This window comes from Geospiza fortis, unplaced genomic scaffold (assembly GCF_000277835.1).
Source record: "Geospiza fortis unplaced genomic scaffold, GeoFor_1.0 scaffold201, whole genome shotgun sequence".
NCBI lineage: Eukaryota > Metazoa > Chordata > Aves > Passeriformes > Thraupidae > Geospiza > Geospiza fortis.
Window position 1 is genome coordinate 190,462 of NW_005054440.1, and position 19,553 is coordinate 210,014.

The 19,553-nt window shown below is 40.4% G+C and overlaps 1 protein-coding gene across 1 annotated transcript in view; it reads right to left on the reverse strand.

Moving 5' to 3' along the window:
* CMYA5 (cardiomyopathy associated 5) overlaps positions 1–19,553 on the reverse strand; it is a 45,755-nt gene that overhangs the window by 23,675 nt on the left and 2,527 nt on the right. Inside the window, exons 2-4 of the mRNA XM_014309569.2 lie at positions 3,862–14,092; positions 1,079–1,174; positions 199–432 (exon numbers count right to left, since the gene is read on the reverse strand). Of these exons, the coding sequence (XP_014165044.2) occupies positions 199–432; positions 1,079–1,174; positions 3,862–14,092 (10,561 nt within the window). The remainder of the gene's footprint in view (positions 1–198; positions 433–1,078; positions 1,175–3,861; positions 14,093–19,553) is intronic.

A 19,553-nucleotide genomic window follows, 5' to 3' on the forward strand; every position in this document is an offset into this window, starting at 1 on the left:
GTCCTGTGCATCCTCTCTACAGTTCTCTCTGAGAATTCCCACATCAAAACCAAATGATCCAGCAGTTTCAGAGTGGAACAGCTGAGCTAGCAGGATTTAGCTATCTTAAAAAAAATAGATTCATTGAGACCCTAGATACATAAGTCTTTTCCTAACTAATATCATAAAAGCTACAGCATGAAAACCAACTCCACTTACATTTAGGAAAACAAATCCATCCACTTCATCTGTTTCTTTTACTGTTGTCTCCAAAGTTTCCTTTGCTGAATCAACAGTTTGTTGGAAATTCACCATCTGCTCATACAGGTACTCCATTTTCATCTTCTTCACTTCCTCAAAGTTCTCTGATTTCTCATCATATTGTGCAACCACTTTCTTGAGCATCTCTTCATTCTGCTTTTCCAGTAAGTCTGCATTTTTCTTACAGTTTTCCTGCAGAATATAATGACAAGATTTAATGGATACACAGAAATTCTCAATTACCCATAGACAAGCCATCCACCATATTGATTCTGGCACATTGACAATAAGACAATTTTATTTCTGCAGGCAAACTCCTCTGTGAGAAATATCTTTAGAGAAATACATCAATAACAACAACAGCTTTTTATTTTTTTAATTGTTTAAAATTAAACTTTAATATTTCATCACTGAGATAGGAAGTCTGACCAAAAAATAGCTAAAAATGCATAGTTACAACTGGAGATAATATGGTTCTCAAGGCTTAAGAACTTGGGCAATCAGAATTTAAGATACTGCCCAACTAATTTAAATGCTTTGCATGGGATTCTAAATAAAACACCATGTGAGCTTTTTATAGGCATAAACAAAATTAAGGGAACTTTTTCCTTTAGTGTTTGACAGTTACATATTCCACTTTGCAGTAATGTGCAAAAAAGCAATCTTTTTCTTCCTCCAAAGTTAACACCTTCCAGTGAACTTCCAGAGAAGTCAATTTGAGGACTGGAGCAGCAGCCCATTTTAGTGGAAGCAATAGTGCTGCACAAATAGGCAAGCATATTTTAGAAGTAATCCTACAGAGGAAAAGAAAACTAGTGTGATAAAACACTGGACTTACCTCAACTGAATTAAATCGCAATTCAATAGCACTCACAAACTCTTCAATCTTCATTGACTTTTCTTCCAGTGCTGTTAGCAATTTACTTAACTGATCCTGAAATTTAAAATGTTTCAGTAACTTAGACAGGTTATTTTATAAACTTTTTACAAAAAATTTATTTTAGGTGAATATTTTTCTTTTGCCATGAGCCACCATTGGAATAATTGCTAAGTTCAAGTATCACCCTGGCTGCAAAGACAAGCACAGAAATAGCAACTGGAACAGTCACAGAACTGTTTCCAAACCAAAACAAGTGAGCTCAGTTCGATAAGGCACTCTGTCCATACAAGCTGTTGAACGTTAAGAATTCCAATACAGCTTTGCCAGAGAGTGAGGGTACTCAGAGCCTCCTGAGTGTCCTTGAGAGATCACAGGAACAAGCCCATAAAAAGGAAGATAACAAAGGTAGTTGTGAGGGTAATAGATTATACTGTATCATGGCTTTTAAAATTAGAATTTGAAAGATAGGTATCTGTCTCTATATAGATCAATGTATAGATAAATAGATACACCTTTATGTATGTGTATGTATATATATATATAATTCCTATAAACAAGAAGTCATCAAAATCACTGGTTGAGCTATGTGGAAACAGAAGCAGTTCAAGGCACACAGATCAAAGACAACTCTTTGTGCTTCTTGCTTTCTTAGTGCTTCTTGACCTTTTATGAAAATAAGTTGCTCAATTGCTCTGGCACAATTCATAATTTATAAAAACACTTAGTTTTAATTTGATGGCTCAAATCTAAAAGGAAGGTTATCTTGCTTTGTAACGGCTTCTTATTATGGCAAAATTTTACAGCTAGATAAAAAGCACAAGACTTTACATTAATTACAAACATGCCATTGGAGAATACAATTGAAAGTGCCCTTTAAAAATATTTAGGGAAATCATCAAGATTTGGAAATAAATTTCTGTTTGTTGGGATGAACTGTAAAATCTGACAAATGTCATCCCTAGCTCATTTAATTCACTGTGAAGCTCTGTTCTCACAGTTTTCATGCAACAATAATTTAGAAAAATTAAAAAATTAAAAATCATGCAACAAGCATTTTACTATATTAATGTTTTCTCAGTAATTAAAGAGAAGTAACAAGAGACATACAAATGCAGTCTCAAAGTAACCTGAGCCCTGAGTGTTAGAAATCATGTGAAACCAGGCCTGTGTTGCAGCCAAATTTAATACTGGTTCATATCCCTGCTCCACAGCCAGGGAGTGATGTCATGGAATGTTTATTTGCAGCTTGACTCACTGTAATGCGGGTACATTTGAGGGGTGGCTGGGATCTGTGACTTTATTGCTGACTTACTTGTGCCTTGTTATCACTGCTAAGTGAAACCCAAATGGCCATGTATAAAAAACAACTCTACATCTGAGCACCATGGAGATGGTTTGCGAGTATTGATAATTGAAATTGTTACATTGACTCCTACTTTTGATTTCTCTCTTCAACATATGAGACAATATGATTTAAATACCACCAATACAAGCCCTTCTGGAATTTCAGTAAAATGACATGAAATCTATATTCCTGTCAAATGAACATGTGCCAAAAAAGAGACTTCACATTTCATTTACTGGGGTGAGAGTAAATAGCTGGTAATCAAGAAAGAAACATCTGTATGATATGTTCACTTGTACCTGAGCAGATCTGATATTGGAGAAGTGACATATCACATATATGTTGTTTTCACAAGCAGAACTGTAATTTAATGAACAATAGCTTCCACAGAAAAAGCATTTTCACTAGTATTTATAGCAATGAACTAGCTTACTGAAATGGAGGGCATTTTATCTATTAGGGGGGAACAGCTTGGATATAGTGGCAAGTAGGACTTTATAAACTCTTACCTGTGCTGACACCACAATGCTATTGGCACAGAATGGTTTGTGTTGGAAGGGACCTTAAAGGCCATCTAGTTCCTATTTCCTTGCCATGGGCAGGGACATCTTCCATTAGACCAGGTTGCTCAGAGCCCCATCCAGCCCGGCTTTGAACACTTCTGGGGCTGGGTCATCCACAACTTCTCTGGACAACCTGTTCCACTGCCACATCACCCTCACTATGAAGAATTTTTTTCCTAATTTCTAATATAAACCTTCCCCCCTTCAGTTTTAAGACATTGCCCCTTGTCCTGTCACTAGATGCCCTTGTAAAACCTCCCTCTTCAGTTTAAGGCCATTTTGCAGATGAAAGTGAATGGAACAGAAAGTAAGTTGGTACTTCAACAAAACTGCAAAACTGTGTAGGGTGATTTGTCTAACATCTCCAAGCAACCAATGCATGTAAGTGGGACAGGGAACACTTTATGATGATACCAGTCTCCACGTGTGGAGGTTTCTGTACCTTGTCACATGAAGTGAGCTGCTGTTACTGAAGTTTTGTTTTCATAGAAACAACATTCTTCCCATTTCTCCCCCTACCTATCAAAACCAGAACAAACTTACACAGATAAGACTGAAAGATGGAAAGTCTGCTAACAATTACATATAAACAAGGCCATTCAAACTTATGAATAAATTAAAATACCAGCTTAGCAAGTCTAGGTCTCCAGAGAATACCTTAATAAGATGGTCTCCCTTCAAGATCTCCAACAGGTGTGTAGGAATAGTTTTTATTTAATAGATACTGCATCTTAGCTTCTGGACTGCTCTTGGAAGCCTCTCCTCTTGACAATGCAAGAGAACTGGAGAAGTTAGCCTTAGTAGCTTCTTTTTTTACCCAAATTAGTATTTACCTTCATCTTGGATGCAGCATCATCTAATGTTGTGACTTCATGGTCTTTATGCTCTCCAAAAAGCTTATCAATAGCTGATATTGGGCATTTGCAGTGGTAACAATAAGTGTCTACTTGTGCTTTCTTCAGTTCTCTCTGTGGGCTCTCAACTTGAGGAATGTTCGTTGCTGATTTTTCAGGATACATCACCACAAACCCTGAATCTTCAAGCTCAACAGGAGTTCTTTGTTCTGGCTCATTAACAAATTCATAACTATCAGCAGCATGATCAAAGGAGTCCCTGTCTTCAAATAATAGCTCCTCATGTGTAAATTGAGATGATATTTCATCTTGCAAAAGCTCTTCTTGTGTAATCACATCATAGTCCATTGACTCAGCAAAATCTTCATAAACATCACCATGCTGCTCCTCTCTTTGCAAGCCTGGATTCTCTGTTTGCTGAATGGTAGGAACACAGGACAGATGTTCCTGAGTAAACTGATCATCTACACTGTCTTCAGTGGGAGCTCTGACATACGGAACATACTCTTCCATTTCAGGAAATGCTGTTATATCTTGCCGTTCTTCCTGCTCAGTACTGGCTTCTTGATATGCAGCTCCCTGATAATCCACTTGATGACTGTATCTTTGTTGACTTGGCTGCTCTGGCAACTCTTCAGTTCTTTCTACTGGTACATTTTCTTCTTCTCTTTGTTCAGTGATATCAGTTCCCGCACCTGAAAGAACTGTTTTGCTTCCAAAAGGAATGGCATGCGTTGGCTTGCAAATTGTTGCTTGAATGTTGCTGCCAATCTGGAATTTGTCTCTCTCCATAACAACTCTTTCTGACAGAACCTCAGGTTTGACATATTGAACATCATCAGATCCCTCCTCCTGGTTATTGTCTGAACTCAAAACCAAAATTCCTCCACTAAAGGACTCATCTTCTGGTATCTGATCTTTCTGAGGCCCAATGGCTTTACTTGGAATTTCATCTTTAAGAATGTATTTTTCAAAATATATTCCAGTTCTCTCATCTGTGTCTGAATTTCTGCTAGGGAAGAAAGAAGCATTAGAATTACCACTTTCTTCATCAGAGGGAGTCTCATCCTTTGTCTTTTCTCCTACTGCTTCTGCATAGAGGTCCTTGTATAAAAATGATAGAGCAGGTGGCTCCTCTAAAAGCTCTGGGTTAACTGCAGCAACAGTGGTAGGGAACAAGAGAGATCGTTCTAGCACTCCTTCTTCTGAATCGAAGAGTGGGGTTCCTGGTGACTTGCATTCATCTTCTACATTTGTAATGCTTTTATTGCTAGAATCAATTGATTTCTGCAGTGGTAAAGGTTTTGAGGCATCTGTGTAGGATTGCATTTTGCTTTCTCCTTTTATGGTACCATAAAAGACTTCATCCAGGTCCTCAAGTAAGGAAAACTCTTCCAAAGTATCTGCCTCAGTACTCTCCTTAAAAGGTTTGGCTTCTTCTATAGATTCATTGGGGTCTTCTGTCACCGGAGACAGTGAAATTCGTCTTTCAAATTGTGGCTTAATTGGCGATTTGTCATCAATCAATGTGTATTTTTCAAAATAATCCATATCAGCAGTACCATTATTAGGATCCAACTTTGCACAATTATTGTTTTCTGGCAACAGGAGATTTTCTTCTTGAGTTTCTTCAGTTTCCTCATCATCATCCTTTTTGACCAATTCTATTAGTTCATGGCTTGCAGTCCTTCCCAATACAGAGCCTTCTGAAATTTCTGTGGTTCTTCTAGAAGTTAGGGCTCTCTGGCCATCCTCGATTGATTTTCTTGCGAATGAAGGATTTGTTTCCAAGTATTCTAATTTATCAGGCATGTGTTTACTTTCTTCTTGATCAACAGAAGAAATATGTGTAGGTGCATGAATATTGAGTATTTCATAACCTTCTGAAATGATATTAAATAGATCTTTTTGTTCAGTAGTCTCCAGAGCACACTGGCTGTCTTCTACAGCACATGCATGTTCCATTTCTTCCTCTTCTCCTCTCAGGTAATGTTCAGGCACTTCAGACATTTTGCTTACCTCCAGATGTTGCATTGCTTCAATTTTTGTAGGGTTTAAAGTACTAGTTTCATGCTCCAGAAGTTTATCTGGACTTTGATTATCTCCTACCAGAGATGGTAAATCATACCTTTGTGTTCTGGGACTAGTGTCTGAGGACTTCCTGTAAGAAAATTTATTTGACACTGATTCAGAAACTCCAAATGTATGTCCCTTAGTCTCTGTAGTCCCATGAACTGTAAATTCTGTGCAACTTCCAGATGGGAAGCTTCCAAAATCGGAAGCTTCATTTGGAGTAAGCTGAATTCCTTGCGTGTCTACTTCTGCAGCCCCTATTGGACTAATTGAGCAAGCTTTCATCTCTTCTGCCAGCCAACTAGCCAGCCCAAAAGATGGAATATCTGGATTCTGCTTTTTTTCAGAACTTAGCTGATGGGGCTTAATCTCTGCTGAGGAGAGACTACCTAATTCACCAGAATAATGCTGAATTTTTTGTGTCACAGTTTCATGAACAAGGTCTGATGAAACAACTCCCAGATGACCCAAGGTTGTATGCTTTTGGTCTTCAAAACCTTGTTGCATTTCACATTTATGCTCTCCTTCAGTATAAATGGCTGAAAATTTGTTAGATTGCTTTCCAAGCATGTCTGCTACATCAGATAAAGATGATGGAATATTTTGTTTCTCTTCATCATCAGTGAGAGCCACTGATACTGGCTTTTCAAGTTCTGACTTTCCAGGTAATTTATGAAAGGGTATAAATGACTCTGATGACACTGCTGGCTGGTCTGCTACACCAGTCACCTTTGACTCTGTGGTCACTGACCTTGGCACTGTCTGTACATCAGGTTGCATTTTTTGCTCATATTGCTCAGTAGTGAATTTGGGGGAACTTCTGAGCTGGTCTGGAGACAAATATATTGTATCCAACAAAGAAGATTCTGGCTTCTCTTGGTCATGCACTTGAGATGTACTCTCCAAGTGCGCTGTCTTTAAGCTTGCTGTTTCAGGTGAACTGAGTTGAATTTTTTGCAGCTGTTGTTCATTGTGTGGTGGAATTACATGTTCACACTCTGATTGTATGGGCTGGGTAATAAATGGCTGCATTTTTTTATTTTCTTGTTTGGCAAGGGACTGTGTAGGAATCATATATTCAGAGACTGGTTTTGAGTAAGTTGGAACTTCTTGCTGGCATGTTTCATCAGCTGAATAAAATGGAACTGAAGGTTCAGACTGCAGTTTTGAAGGTACAGTCAGGTAATCCTGACTTTCTAGACTTTCTGTTTTATCTGTAGAATATGATAAATTTAGTTGTTCAGATTCTAATTGTATAGCTGTGTGAAAGTAATGTGGAGTCTGTTCTCTCTCAACTTCAGGTAAAATTTCATATTTAGCCTCTGACTTTGCAGCTACACGCAAATGTAGAAGACTTTCTGTATTCTCTACTTCTTTTCTTGCAAAAGAGGACCTTGGCTCAGGCAGAGCAGTTTCTGAGTGTTCTGTTTTACTGCTGGAATAAGATATTTCTAAATGTTTGGGGGGTGAGCCTCCAGTTACAGGTGAAGACTTTGGACTTCCTTCAGGGCTTGTTTCAGAGACAGCGTGTGAAGCACCCAAAGGTACAGGCACTGTTTGTTCAGTAAGAGATGAATATGGTTGAATTTTGTGGCTGTCTGCTTCCTCAGTGGAAAATGATAAATTTTGTTGTTCAGTTTCCAGCTGAGCACTTCGAGATGAAGGAGCACCAGTGTCTTGCTTCTGTGAATATCCTGCTCTCAGTGGGGCCATTTCATGCTTTTCTGCTTTGCAAGTAGGACTTAATAAATCTGATTGTTTGAAATCTGGTTGCACAGTTCCCTGCTCCTTGGTCCTGACAAAGGTATGTGCTACAGAAGGTGTTTCTGGCTGCTCTGTTTCAACATCAGAGGACTGCAAACTAACATGTGGCTGTTCTGGTTGGATGTCATCCCTCCACTTTGTTTCGCCAGTGAAATATGGTTTCTCTGGATGCTCCAGCTGGGCAGTCTGTGGTTGATCTGCCTTGCCACAGGAATATGATAAATCTAGTGGCTTTATTACAGGAGTCTCTGCTTTGCCAAGAGAGTATGACAAATCTGGTTGTTTTGAATTCAGTTTTTCTGGTTGCAACTGCTCTGATTTTCCTGTGGAATACGAAATATCAGGAGTGAACCCTGCTTGTGTAGCATCCTGTTTTTCTGTTTTGCCAGAGGAATACAAAAAGTCTGGGAACTCCCCTTCCACTGTGGATGTATTTGGTTGCTGTTCCATGCCATGAGGACTTGAAAACACTGGTTGCTCCAATTTTAGTTGCACTATTTCCTCTGGGTGTAATGTATAGCTTCTCCTCTCCTGTTTGATCTCCAGCTGTGCACTTTGTTTTTCTTCACTAACAGAAGAGGACAAATCTGTGTGCAGTACTTTGCCCATGGCATCCATGACATTTGCACGTTCAGACTCGTGTAGAGCAGCCCATGATGGCTCTGTTTTGACAGATGAATGCAACAAACTCTGTTCTTTCAGCTCTGGCTGAGTTGTTTTATGAGGTTCTGCTGTGCCAACAGAGAATGACAAATCTGCATATTCTGAGTTTGTTTGGGAATTTTGCAGTCCTTCTGTATTCTCCATAGAGCACTGATGCTCAGGGTGTTCTGCTTGCATTCCTGCATCTTTCCATTCCTCTGCTTTTTTGAGAGATGATGAAAACTCATTTGTCTTTTCTTGCTCTGGTTGAATCTTTTTGTGCTCTATTGTGCCAGTGGAATGAAATAAATCCAGGCACTCCAAATCCTCATCAGCAATTTGAGTTTGCTGTGTTTCACCAACTGAATATGATAAATCCATTATTTCTGCCTCTGGCTGTATGATTTCATGGTGCTCTAATGTGCCAGCAGATAAATCTGAATGGTGTGATTTTGCATTTAAAGTTTCTTGTTCTGCCTCACTGAGAGAATGACATAATTCTAAATGTCCCAATTCTGTCTGTGCTTTCTTGCCTTTTGCCTCCCTTTTGAAAGAATGCAAGAAGCCTTGCTTCTCCTCTCCAGCAGTTTGTCCTTGCTCTGTTGTGCCAGATGACAGATCTGGTGTTTCTAACACTGGTTGTGTAGTTCTTTGTGGCTTTCCTTTATCAATGTAATGCGGTGGATCAGGATCCTTTGGCTCTGCTTTTAACATTCCTCCTTGCTCCATTTTTCCACTTGGGGATGGTGCATCTGGAATTCTCTGTTTCTCCTTTGCAGCTTGTGAATGCTCTGCTCTGCTGACAGACTGTTCCTCTTTAGAGCATTCCACAGCTGTGTGCTCCATCCCTCGTTGCTCCACTTCCCTGGCCAGGGGTGCCAAGCTTGCATGGCCTGGCTCCAGCTGTGCAGGTGGGATTTGCTCCATTTTGTCATGATCATACAATGCACCTGGCTTCTCCAATCCCAGCTGGATGGTTTCCTGCGCTTTGTTGAGGGAATGTGCTAGCCCAGGGTGTTCAGGTTTCAGCTGTGATGTTTGCAGCCCTCCTACTTTGAAAGCAGAGTAAGGCAAATCAGAATGTCCCTGCCCTGGTTCTGCCATTTCTGTTTCCTCTGCTGCACCCACAGAACGTGACAAATGTGAAATTTCCACTTCTGGCTGAGCTGTTTTCTGTTCCATTTGTCCAAAGGGATAAGTTTGCTCTGTTTCTTTTACTCTTTGTTGTACCTCTGTGATGTCCAGAGGAGATATCACATCAGTATGCTCCACCTCTGGTGGTATCCTTTCATCATCTGGCCTATCAATGGAAAATGATAAATTTGGTTCTTCTGAGACCTCCTGGGCATGTTCTGAAGTGTCCCTTTTATTGGGAGAATATGTTAACTTTTCTTGCTCTAACTCCTGCTCTGTGGCTTTCTGCTGCTTTTCTCTGCCAAAAGAAAGTTTTCTGTGTTTTTGATCCAATGGTGCTACTTCTTCCTGGCTTGTCTCACCAGTGGAATGTGACAAATCAGGATGCTTCATTTCCCATGGTGCAATTTCCGTATGTTTTGACTCTATTTGTGCAGTTGCTGGAGAAGCTCTTTTTTTACCTACTTTAGGCAATTCTTGATGTTTAGACTTAAACTTTTGGGTTGATTGTTCTTTGCCTTTACCAAAGGAAAAGGATGAATCTGAATATTCTGAATCCAGTTGTGAGCATGACTGATTTCGGTATTGAGATTCTATTTCCATATTTTCATCTTGTGCTGCTTCACTCAGGCTTCCTTGTGAATCCAAATGTTCTGATTTTTGCTGAGTTTCTCCCATGGTGTATGAGAGCTCTGGATGTCCTGACTCCTGCTCCATAATATCAACTTGTTTTGATTCACCACTGTCCCATGAAACATCTGGATGTTCCACCATTACTGGTTCAGTTTCTTGTTGCTTCAAATGGAATGGTAAGGTTGGGTTTTTCAATAATTTTTCTTGCTCATGAGAGGAATATGGCAAATCTGGATATTCCGAAGTTATTTCCATTTCCAGTGGAGCTTCTTTTTCACTGGAAGGAGGCAAAAATGTTTGCTCCAGGTCTGGATGTACTATTTCTTGTTGCTCTGATTTGTGTTGAACAATTTCCTTCTCTGTTTCTGTACTTACATAAAATGTTTTTTCTGGATATGCTGGCTCTGTTTGCATTTCTTCTTGCATTTGTTTACTGAATGAATATGGCAAAGACGGATGCACAAACCGTGTTTGAGCTATTTCTTGCTGTGCCGAATTATTTTGGTCTGTGACCTGTGGCTCTTCTTTACCCAGGCTTTCTGAAATACTTGAATACTCTGTTCCCATTTGCAGAGCTTCTTGTTGGTCTGTTTCCTGCCGTTTCACCTCTCTTTGTACTGTATCTTGTTCCATTCTGCCAAAGGACTGTGAAACATCTGGCTGGGGCACATTCAGTGGTGGTGTTTCCTGTTGCTGAGTACCAGCAGTGGAACAGGAAGGAAAAGATTGCTCCTGCTCCATTTGTGTTGTTTTCCAGGGCTTTGCTCTGTCAGTCAATTGTGAACGCAAAATTCCGGACTTGACTCCTTGTGTTGCTTCTTCAGTGATAAATGAGAAATCCCTCTTTTCTGAAACTACTTGTACATTTTCATGCTGCTCTGCTTCACTAATGAAACATGATGGCTCTGGACCTTCTAAGTTTCTCTGTACAGCTACTTGTACCGTGTCTCCCTGGGAATACAGTGTGTCACTTTCTTCCAGCTTTGGTTGCAATTTTTGATGTTCTGTTTTGCCAGCAGAAGATGTTGTCTCTGGCTGTTTCACCTTCAGCTGTGAAGTTTTATTTTCCTGTTCTTTTCTGGTAGAATGTGGCCAAATTGGAAGCTCTGACTGCAGTTGAGTAGCTTCTCCTTGCACTGCCATGGCAGAGGAATCCAGCTTACCTTCAGACTGTGAATCCTGCTGTACAGGCTGTGGCTGTTTTCCTTTGTCAGTTTGTGACAGTTCTTTTTCCTTTGTTTTATTAATGGGATGTGGTAAATCTGAAAATGCTGTTTCCAGATACCCAGTTTGTTGTATCTCAGCCCTTCTAGTGGAATCAAATCTATCTGGATGTACCAACTGGAGTTCTGCAGTGTTTTCTTTCTCTGCTTCCTCCATCAAACATGATAAATCTGAATGTACCTGTGCAAGCTCCTTTTTTTCTTCTTGTTTTTCTTTTTCAGGGGAATAAGGCTGTTCCTGTTCAAAAGGACTTAATGCTTGGTTTTCTGTTTCTTCCCTGGAAAGCAAAACTTGATGTTCATTTTCCAGCCGTCCACTTTGCATTTCCTTGACTACTTCCTGGGTTAAAGAAGAGTCTGGATGACCCATCTCCAGCTGTGCACTCTCTGATTCCACCATTTTTTCTCTAGAATATGATAGATCCTTAGATCTATCATAGCTGGAGACCTCTGCCTCCAGCTGTGTGTTGTCCGATTCTTCCATTTCTTCCCTGGAAAAAGAAAAGTCTGGATGCTCCATCTCCAGCTGTGCACTCTCTGGTTCTATTGTTTCTTCCTTGGAAGAAAATTCTGGTTGTTCTGTCTCCAGTTGGGTTCTCCCTGATTTTTCTCTTTCTTTTGTGGAAAAAAGCAGTTCTGGGTAGTCTGTATCTGGTATTGCACTCTCTGATCCCTCTGTTTCTTCCTTGGAATATGAGAAATCTGGAAGTTCTGTCTCTAGCTGTCCACTTCCTGGTTCCTCTATTTCTTTCCTGGAAAAAGAGAAGTCTGGGTGCTCCATCTCCATCTGTTCACCCTTCAATTCCTCTGTTTCTTCTTTGGGAGAAGAGAAATCCAGATGCTCTGTCTCCATCTGTGTTGTCTCTGATTCTCCAGTTTCTTCGGTGGAATATGAAAGGTCTGGATGCTCCATCTCCATTTGCCCACCTTCAGCTTGTTTGTTTTCTTCAATGGACAAATCAGAGTGATCAAAATCTACTGCTTTATTTGTAGCTGAAGTTTTCTCTGTTTCTTCTCTTTCTGTATGAACAGGATATGAAATGCCAAAATATTTAGAATCTATATTTTCAGGAATTGGTGGTTTTAATTTAGTTCCTTGCTTCTTTGTTTTCTGAAGTGAAAAGTCTTGTTCAGACTTTGTTTGGTTCTCCAAATGAACATTTTGAGTTCCTGAAGATGGGGTCTTTTGACCCCATTCTCTTTCAGCTGAATACATTACACCTGAAACTGCTGATTCTGACAGTGCAGTTGATGATGGGCACTCAGTTTCTTGCTTTTCTGTTTCATTTCCAGAATGTGGTAAAAGCACGTGTTCAGACTCAGACTGTGCAGCTTCTGATGACTGAGGAATAATATCTTCCTCTCTTATTTCAGTTGAAGTGGGATAACTGGATTTAGCTGATGGAACATCAGGTAAGTAAGACTTCTCTGTTTCCCTCTCAGGATGTTCTGACATAGATTCTGTAGGCAAAATATGCTGGGAACTTGGTCTGTCTAATTCACTAACAAAATCTGCTGAAACAGACTGTGGTGCAGAATTAGGCTGAACTTCCTGCTTCTTCACTTCATCCAGATGATCCGATGCTGGCAGCAGGGATTGGTCTGGTTTCTTGTTTGCATTTTTGGCTGAGGGAAGCAGCACTTGTTTCTTGTCAGACTTGAATGGTGTGGAGGTTGTTGACTCTGTTATTGATGTTCTGGCTGTGGCTGAATGACTTTGCTGCTCCCTGGCTTCTTCTTCATTCTTCAGTAAATGTCCTGAAACCTGATTTGTAGTCTCTAAAAGAGGTTGCCTCTCTTTTCTTTCTTCATGTTGAAGAGTTGATTCTTTCATTTTATAAGGTTCAATACTTTCAGATGAAACATCATTTTTCTTAGTAAGCTGTTTTTCAAGAAGTGGTGTTGGTGAAGAAAAGCTTTGATTTGCTTGTTCTGTGAGTTGCTCTCTTTGCTTCCTTCTTCTCTCTGAAGGCGTTTCAAGAATTTTACTTCTTGCTCCCTGGAAATGTTTTGGATATGTGGAGAGTGAACCGAACTTCTGCAATCTTTCTTTTACTGATGTTTCAAGGAACTTTTCAGAATCTCCTGAAGCTGAGCTATTTCTCCGGATTCTGTTCTTCTCCAATGTTTCAGGGGCTTGCCCAGTTCCTCCAAAAATTGAGTTGAACAGTTGGATTCTAGCTTGTACTGGTCCTCCAAGAATTGGACCAACTTTTCTCAGTCTGCTCTCCCTAAATATTGATCTTATTGGAGCACGTTTTACGGGCTCTTCTGCGATATTCTCTTGATCCTCTTTGTTGTCCAACATTTCCTCATCTGTGTCTTGTGCTTCCACCTGCTCTACATTCAATGTGGAGGCTTGCACATCTCCTAGGACAGTTCTTGGTTCTTGCCTTTGCATTCCAGAAGAGTCACGCTTTTTATTGCACTGGCCTCCCTTTTGTCTTGTAGCCATTGGCACCCTATTTGAAGATTTGCGTGTCCTTTTCCGAATGATCTTGCCTTCATCCATAATAAAGATAACTTTTCCTGGAGGAGAACCTACTGGTGAACTTTCCATACTGTAAAGATCAGAAGTTGTACTAGTTTCTGAGGTCCAGGGAGTAGAACATCTGCTTGAGCTGGTTTCCCAGGTTATTCCACTGTCTTCACTTTGGCATGTTACCATAGAAAAGGAAGGGTTAGTCATGATGTACTGCAGCTTGGGTTTCACATCTTCACTTTGGATAAGATCTTTTAAACTACAAACAAAAAAAACAAATAACAAAAGAAAGCTGTAAAAACACACAACAAATTAAATTACTGGAGGAAAAAAGCTGAATTTATTCATTAAAATAAAAATGGCTTTCAAAGTTGTAAGAATACTGCATAAGCATAGATTTTGAAGTATAAGCATAAGAAAAGTCATATTTCATCTCACAACTATATTTTAGATGAATTTAGATGTAAAACTGCATGTTGCAAGGTTAATTCAATGAAGGGGAGGTGTTTAAAAGATCTTGACAATGCAGGAAGAACAGTCTTTGATCTGACCTTGTTTTGCCAGTGTGAGGTTGAGCTGATTCTGGGGCTATTCTCCAGCATGTGTTTATCTCACAGTATAAATTAAACCTTTCATTAAACACTTCAAAGATACTGTCAGTGTTTTAATAGCACCCACACTTGCTTTGCGCAAGTGTGAATGATTATACAATGCTGAAAGCAGTAGTCTATCCACTGGTTTGTTACTGTCTTCTCATGTATTTTATCCTCTAAGCACTCTAGATACTTAACAAAGTAATTTAGAATATATTCAACAATTAAAATATACTGACACCTCCCCAAATGAAACTGCAATGTTTCGTAAAGGTAGTTTTAAACCTTATCATGTGTAATCAATACACTATCATATGCTGTAACCAAATCTCTCAGCTAAAACAGTAAAAAGGTTGGAGAAAGGCTTTTCTGAGAAGCTTTAGGAAAGAAAACTTCAAATTCTTCAAGTTCTTAAAATTAAGTGTAAGGATTAGTATAAGCAATTAAAAGACACAATGTGTGGAGGGTTTAGTATTTTAAGGCCTGCAATATTTACTTAAAACAAAAAAAAAGAGCACAGAAAAGTTAATCAAAGCTCAACCCTAATATTTCTTGAGTAGACAGTAGTTCATTTATGGAAATCACATTTGTAGCTGATGGAAAGAAAGGGAGAGTATCTGCTGGATAAGATGTAGCCTTCAGTAGAGCAGAAACAGTGAATTTTGGGTGGGACACCTCCTTTACACAGTTATGTAATCACTCTGTTACTCCCATGGAAGAATGCACATTTATGGCCACACAACATCCTGCTTCCACTGAACAGAGGGAAGGGTCACTTTTCCACTGACTAGAGAAAAGTGTTTCAGCTAAAGTAAAGAAAGCTAGCTACTGATCAGGGATCAGAAAAGCAGAATCTGTCTGACCAACTGCCAGGGGCTGTGGCCCTGCACCACACAGGTGCCAGAGATACCTGCAGGTTGCAGAGGCAGACGGACACCCCTGAGGAGAAGGTGGCGCCATGCCAGAGGATGCTGAGCCCCAGTCAGAAGGCAGAGGTCTTTGAAGGAGGAAAATAAATCTTGTGGAAAGTTGTTAAGTACTTAATTAAGCAAACTCTTGGGACTGTAAGTTTTTTGTAAAGGACACTCAGTGAAAATGCTCAGTACCTAATGGAAACAGAAATGTAATCCTGCCACTGGTGGTGCTACCCTTACCTTTCCATTAATTTGCTTTCCAGAGCCCAGAACCAGAAGGGCTGCCCTGTGGTGGTCCATGCTCAGGTCTGTGCAGACTGAGGCACAGATCATCTCTGATGTCAGTGCTAACTGAAGGCTGAAGTCACCCTGTGGGACAGTAGCCTGACCAGCCTGTGGTGGGCCCTCACAGTATCAGACTCCAGTGACAGAGCTTAAATCCAGTTGTGGTGACAGAGCTGGCCTGGAGATGGTGGCTGACAGGACAACTGGAAGGCCCACATTCAAAGCATGTCTGAGAGTGCAGTACTAGATAATTGTATGTTAGCCAATCGCCTCCTGCCCCTCAAACCCAGCCCTCAAACAGCTTTAAGCCCCAGCATGTTCAGCTGATTATCTGCCTTGGTGTAGTACTCTCTAGAAAGACTAGCTCCATAGGTGAAAATTTACAGGCTGGAGAAAGAGGTATAGCAGAACACATTCATACCAATTTTTCTCTTCATTTTTCCTTTGCCAGTTCCATGGATTAGCATTGACTTGGACATAGCAAAATATTATTAAATTAAAAAAAAATTTAAAAAGAAAAATCAATAGCAATACTACTAAGGAAGTTTTCAGTTGTTTGAGTCTACAATAACAGATGAATAATTTTTTAAAATATTTTTCAACTTCTAAATAATTCTTATATTTTAAACCTATTTTCTGCCCTACTTGGTGCAATTAAATAAACCCTCATACAGAACAGAGCAGCACTCACACTCAAGCTGATATTAATGAATAAGTATAGGTTGCCCTGCTTATGCAAAAAGTTAAATTATATACATCATTATCTCATTTTCATGGTCACAAACTAGTTACAGTTCATATTTCTCTACAGTGTGAGGAAATAGTGCTTTACACTTTTAAGACCAGAATGAGAGACATGGAACTCAAATATTTACTTCCAATGCACTTCAAATGCTGCCCTTTTATGAACTGTTTACAAGCTGCACAGTAGTAGCTGAAAGACCCCTCTCTAGTCAGAGGAAGTGCTTGCCACTGGAAAAAGATGTTTGCAATGTTTGCAATGTTTCAGCTTGTAAATGTAGATATGAAGCCACTGATATCCAGGGCAAAAGCCAGCGCTGTCTTTTTTCCATGTAGACATTTCACGCCCATTCCTGTTGGCTTGTATATTATCAGCATGTTATTTCACTGCTGGGGCATTGACTTAAACCTTTTATTAGTCTTGGAGACCCTGACAACCAGTTTTGTTGCCATAATAGCTCAAACCCAGATTTTTCTTCCTGTCTCCTCCTGCTTCTCACAGCTCCCCTCTTCTCATTATGACTTCTGTGCTGTGTCCACTAGGACTTTAGGTTTCTAGTCCAGCCTGGCAGGCTGCACAAATGTTCCTTTATGATTCATATGAGGGAAGAGTTTTCACCTCCCCAGCTGCTGTTGTGTTCACACAGTGAGTGGGGTCTACCCTCCTGTGCACATCACTACTATGAGATATACATGTAGCCAGCCTATCAGCTTTCTAAAATTCTCCTTAGACTCTCTTTATCCTGTTCATATTAGACCTTGCTACTGCTGATATCATAAAAAATGTAGCTGTTTGCTGAATAATTTCTCACAAGCTGAAAACAATACAGATTAAGTGACCAAGATGTCAACCTATGTTTGTAATCTGCACAGACAAGATCTCATTTTCTGAAAGCTCCTACTTCAGGCACAGTGCAGGAGTGGTGGAAATTGGTATTGCCAGCCTGTCTTCCCAATTGAAGGAAGCATTTCTCTGTGCTTGTGTTTTTATTCGTACATATCTGTAGTTTCTGCCTTTACCATGGTGCCCCTTTCCCCCTACAGCAATCAGTACGCTCAGCAAGGTCTCTGCCTATTGTTCTGCATTTCCCAGGGCTACAGCTCATCCATCTTTTTCAGGCTAAGTGAACTAGGAGCTACAGAAAGACATAATTTCAAACCCAGCCTTCCACCTTTGACTTCTTTCAATTAATGATGCTTTGTCTGGCAACGAAGTGGCTCATGCATCTGTTGAAATTCAAAGGAACTACTATCTGAAAACAGTAAGACAGCTGCTTGCCCAGCTGCAAAGCTGGGGTTTATCATGAGTAGCTGGGGGCCAGGACCTAGGCTTGTCTCACACATTTTGTTCCATCTCTTATGAAGGAACACAGCCTGCTGTAGTCCTAGTTTGTTTTCCAGACACCAGCTCATGTCCTAGTGGCAGGATCAGATGCTGCTTGAGAGGCCCACAGCACCTCCATGCCCAGAGGTCTGCCATGCTCCTGCATTCTGGATTCTCCACCATGTTGTAGAGGGAGCACAGGTACCAAAGGCTTCAGTCTGGGTGGGACACTTCCTTTACACAGTTACATAATCACTCTGTTGGGACCCTATGGGGAACTTCCTGAGTCTGAGAGCCCTATGCAACACAGGCCTTTATTAAGGACTCAGTTTTAATCAAAAAGCTAAAGAGAAACAAAACATGGAACGCCCAGCTGTGGGAGCAAATGGGGGCTGGCTGCACCCCTTCCCTCTTCAATGCCCCCACCTCAGCATTCTGCCCCATTCAGCTGCTCAGTTACATTTTGCTCAAGCCTTTGCTGTGATGTGTTTGAAATGGCCTGCACAACTCTGCTTCCTACCTCTCTCACATTCTCTGCTGCAGGTGTCAAAAGAACAGCCCTGCCAGCCTCTTCCCCCCTGGCCCATGTCAGGCACTACCTCATCTAGACGCATCTAAAATCACACACACTTTCCCCATGTCTTTCTCTGCTTTGGGTAGGGTATGGTAATTGTTATTTTCAGAAGACAAATCCACAGTACTCCCCACCCCTTCCTTCTCACCATCCATTTGCTATCATTCCAGTCTTTTGCTCTCCTAGATGCTGGAGCATCCCCCACATGGCAGAAGATGCCTTCTCCACTGTGCTTCCCTTTATATTCATTTTCATCAATCATTATAAATGACACTTGTCTCTAAAGCTTGCACACCTCTGATCTTGTGGAAGGACTGCTTGCTCCATTAATAAAACAAACTCAACCACTTCCAGAACTTAAGGACTTTCTCCCCATGTTTCTCCCCTTCTACTGGTTATAGGTAAACACTAAACAAGCAGATAAAATGCTGTTTACCTATTCCAGGCAAACTAGCTGTCTGAAAACACTTAAATTGGCTGCAGAGCCATTTTTTATGTAAACCCCGCACACAGACACATCCAGAGACCTTCCCACTGTAGAAGGAAATCAGCTGAGAATGGTCTGAAAGACAGAACTGTGTCAGAACAGCTCACCCATCACATGTTTGTTAGAGACACAGATATTCCAGTGGGTATATCAACCAGTTAAACAGTAAACAATTTGACTTTAGTTAGACTTAATTTTCACCATTACCAATACGAAAATTAAAACCTGTTAACTTCCTACTCATGCTTGCCTTAACAAACACAGTATTTAAAATATTTTCCCCGTTTAGGTGATTAATTGGATACATGGAGCTAGAAACAGAAGTCATCTACCATGATCATCTATCCTAGACAGTAAAATGCCCAAAGGCAAGAAACTATTGTACAGGTGCTATACAGATCAGTGGCGTTTTTGTGCTGACTAGGTTATGAAACCCTTATCCCACCTTTTTAATATGTTCTGATGCTGCATGTTAGTCTCATAACTTATATAAAAAAGTGCGCTAGGAAACCAAATTATTTAAACATTACATTAATAAGGGTAATAAAGACATGAAAACCAAACTCTTCTGCCTTCCACATGCGTGCCTTGTGATTTTGAGACAAGTAATCCTTTCTGCTGCAGCTTTTGGGATTTTATTTGCTGCAGCTGCTGCACAGTGTGGAAGCAGAGTGGTTTGGTCAGAGCTCAGGGCCTGGTGTCTCAGAGGAAAACCAGGGCTCTTATACTTGTTTCACAGAGGTGCTTCCTGACCTTGGGGCACTCATCTTGCTGCATGATTCTCATATAAATTAGGTATGAG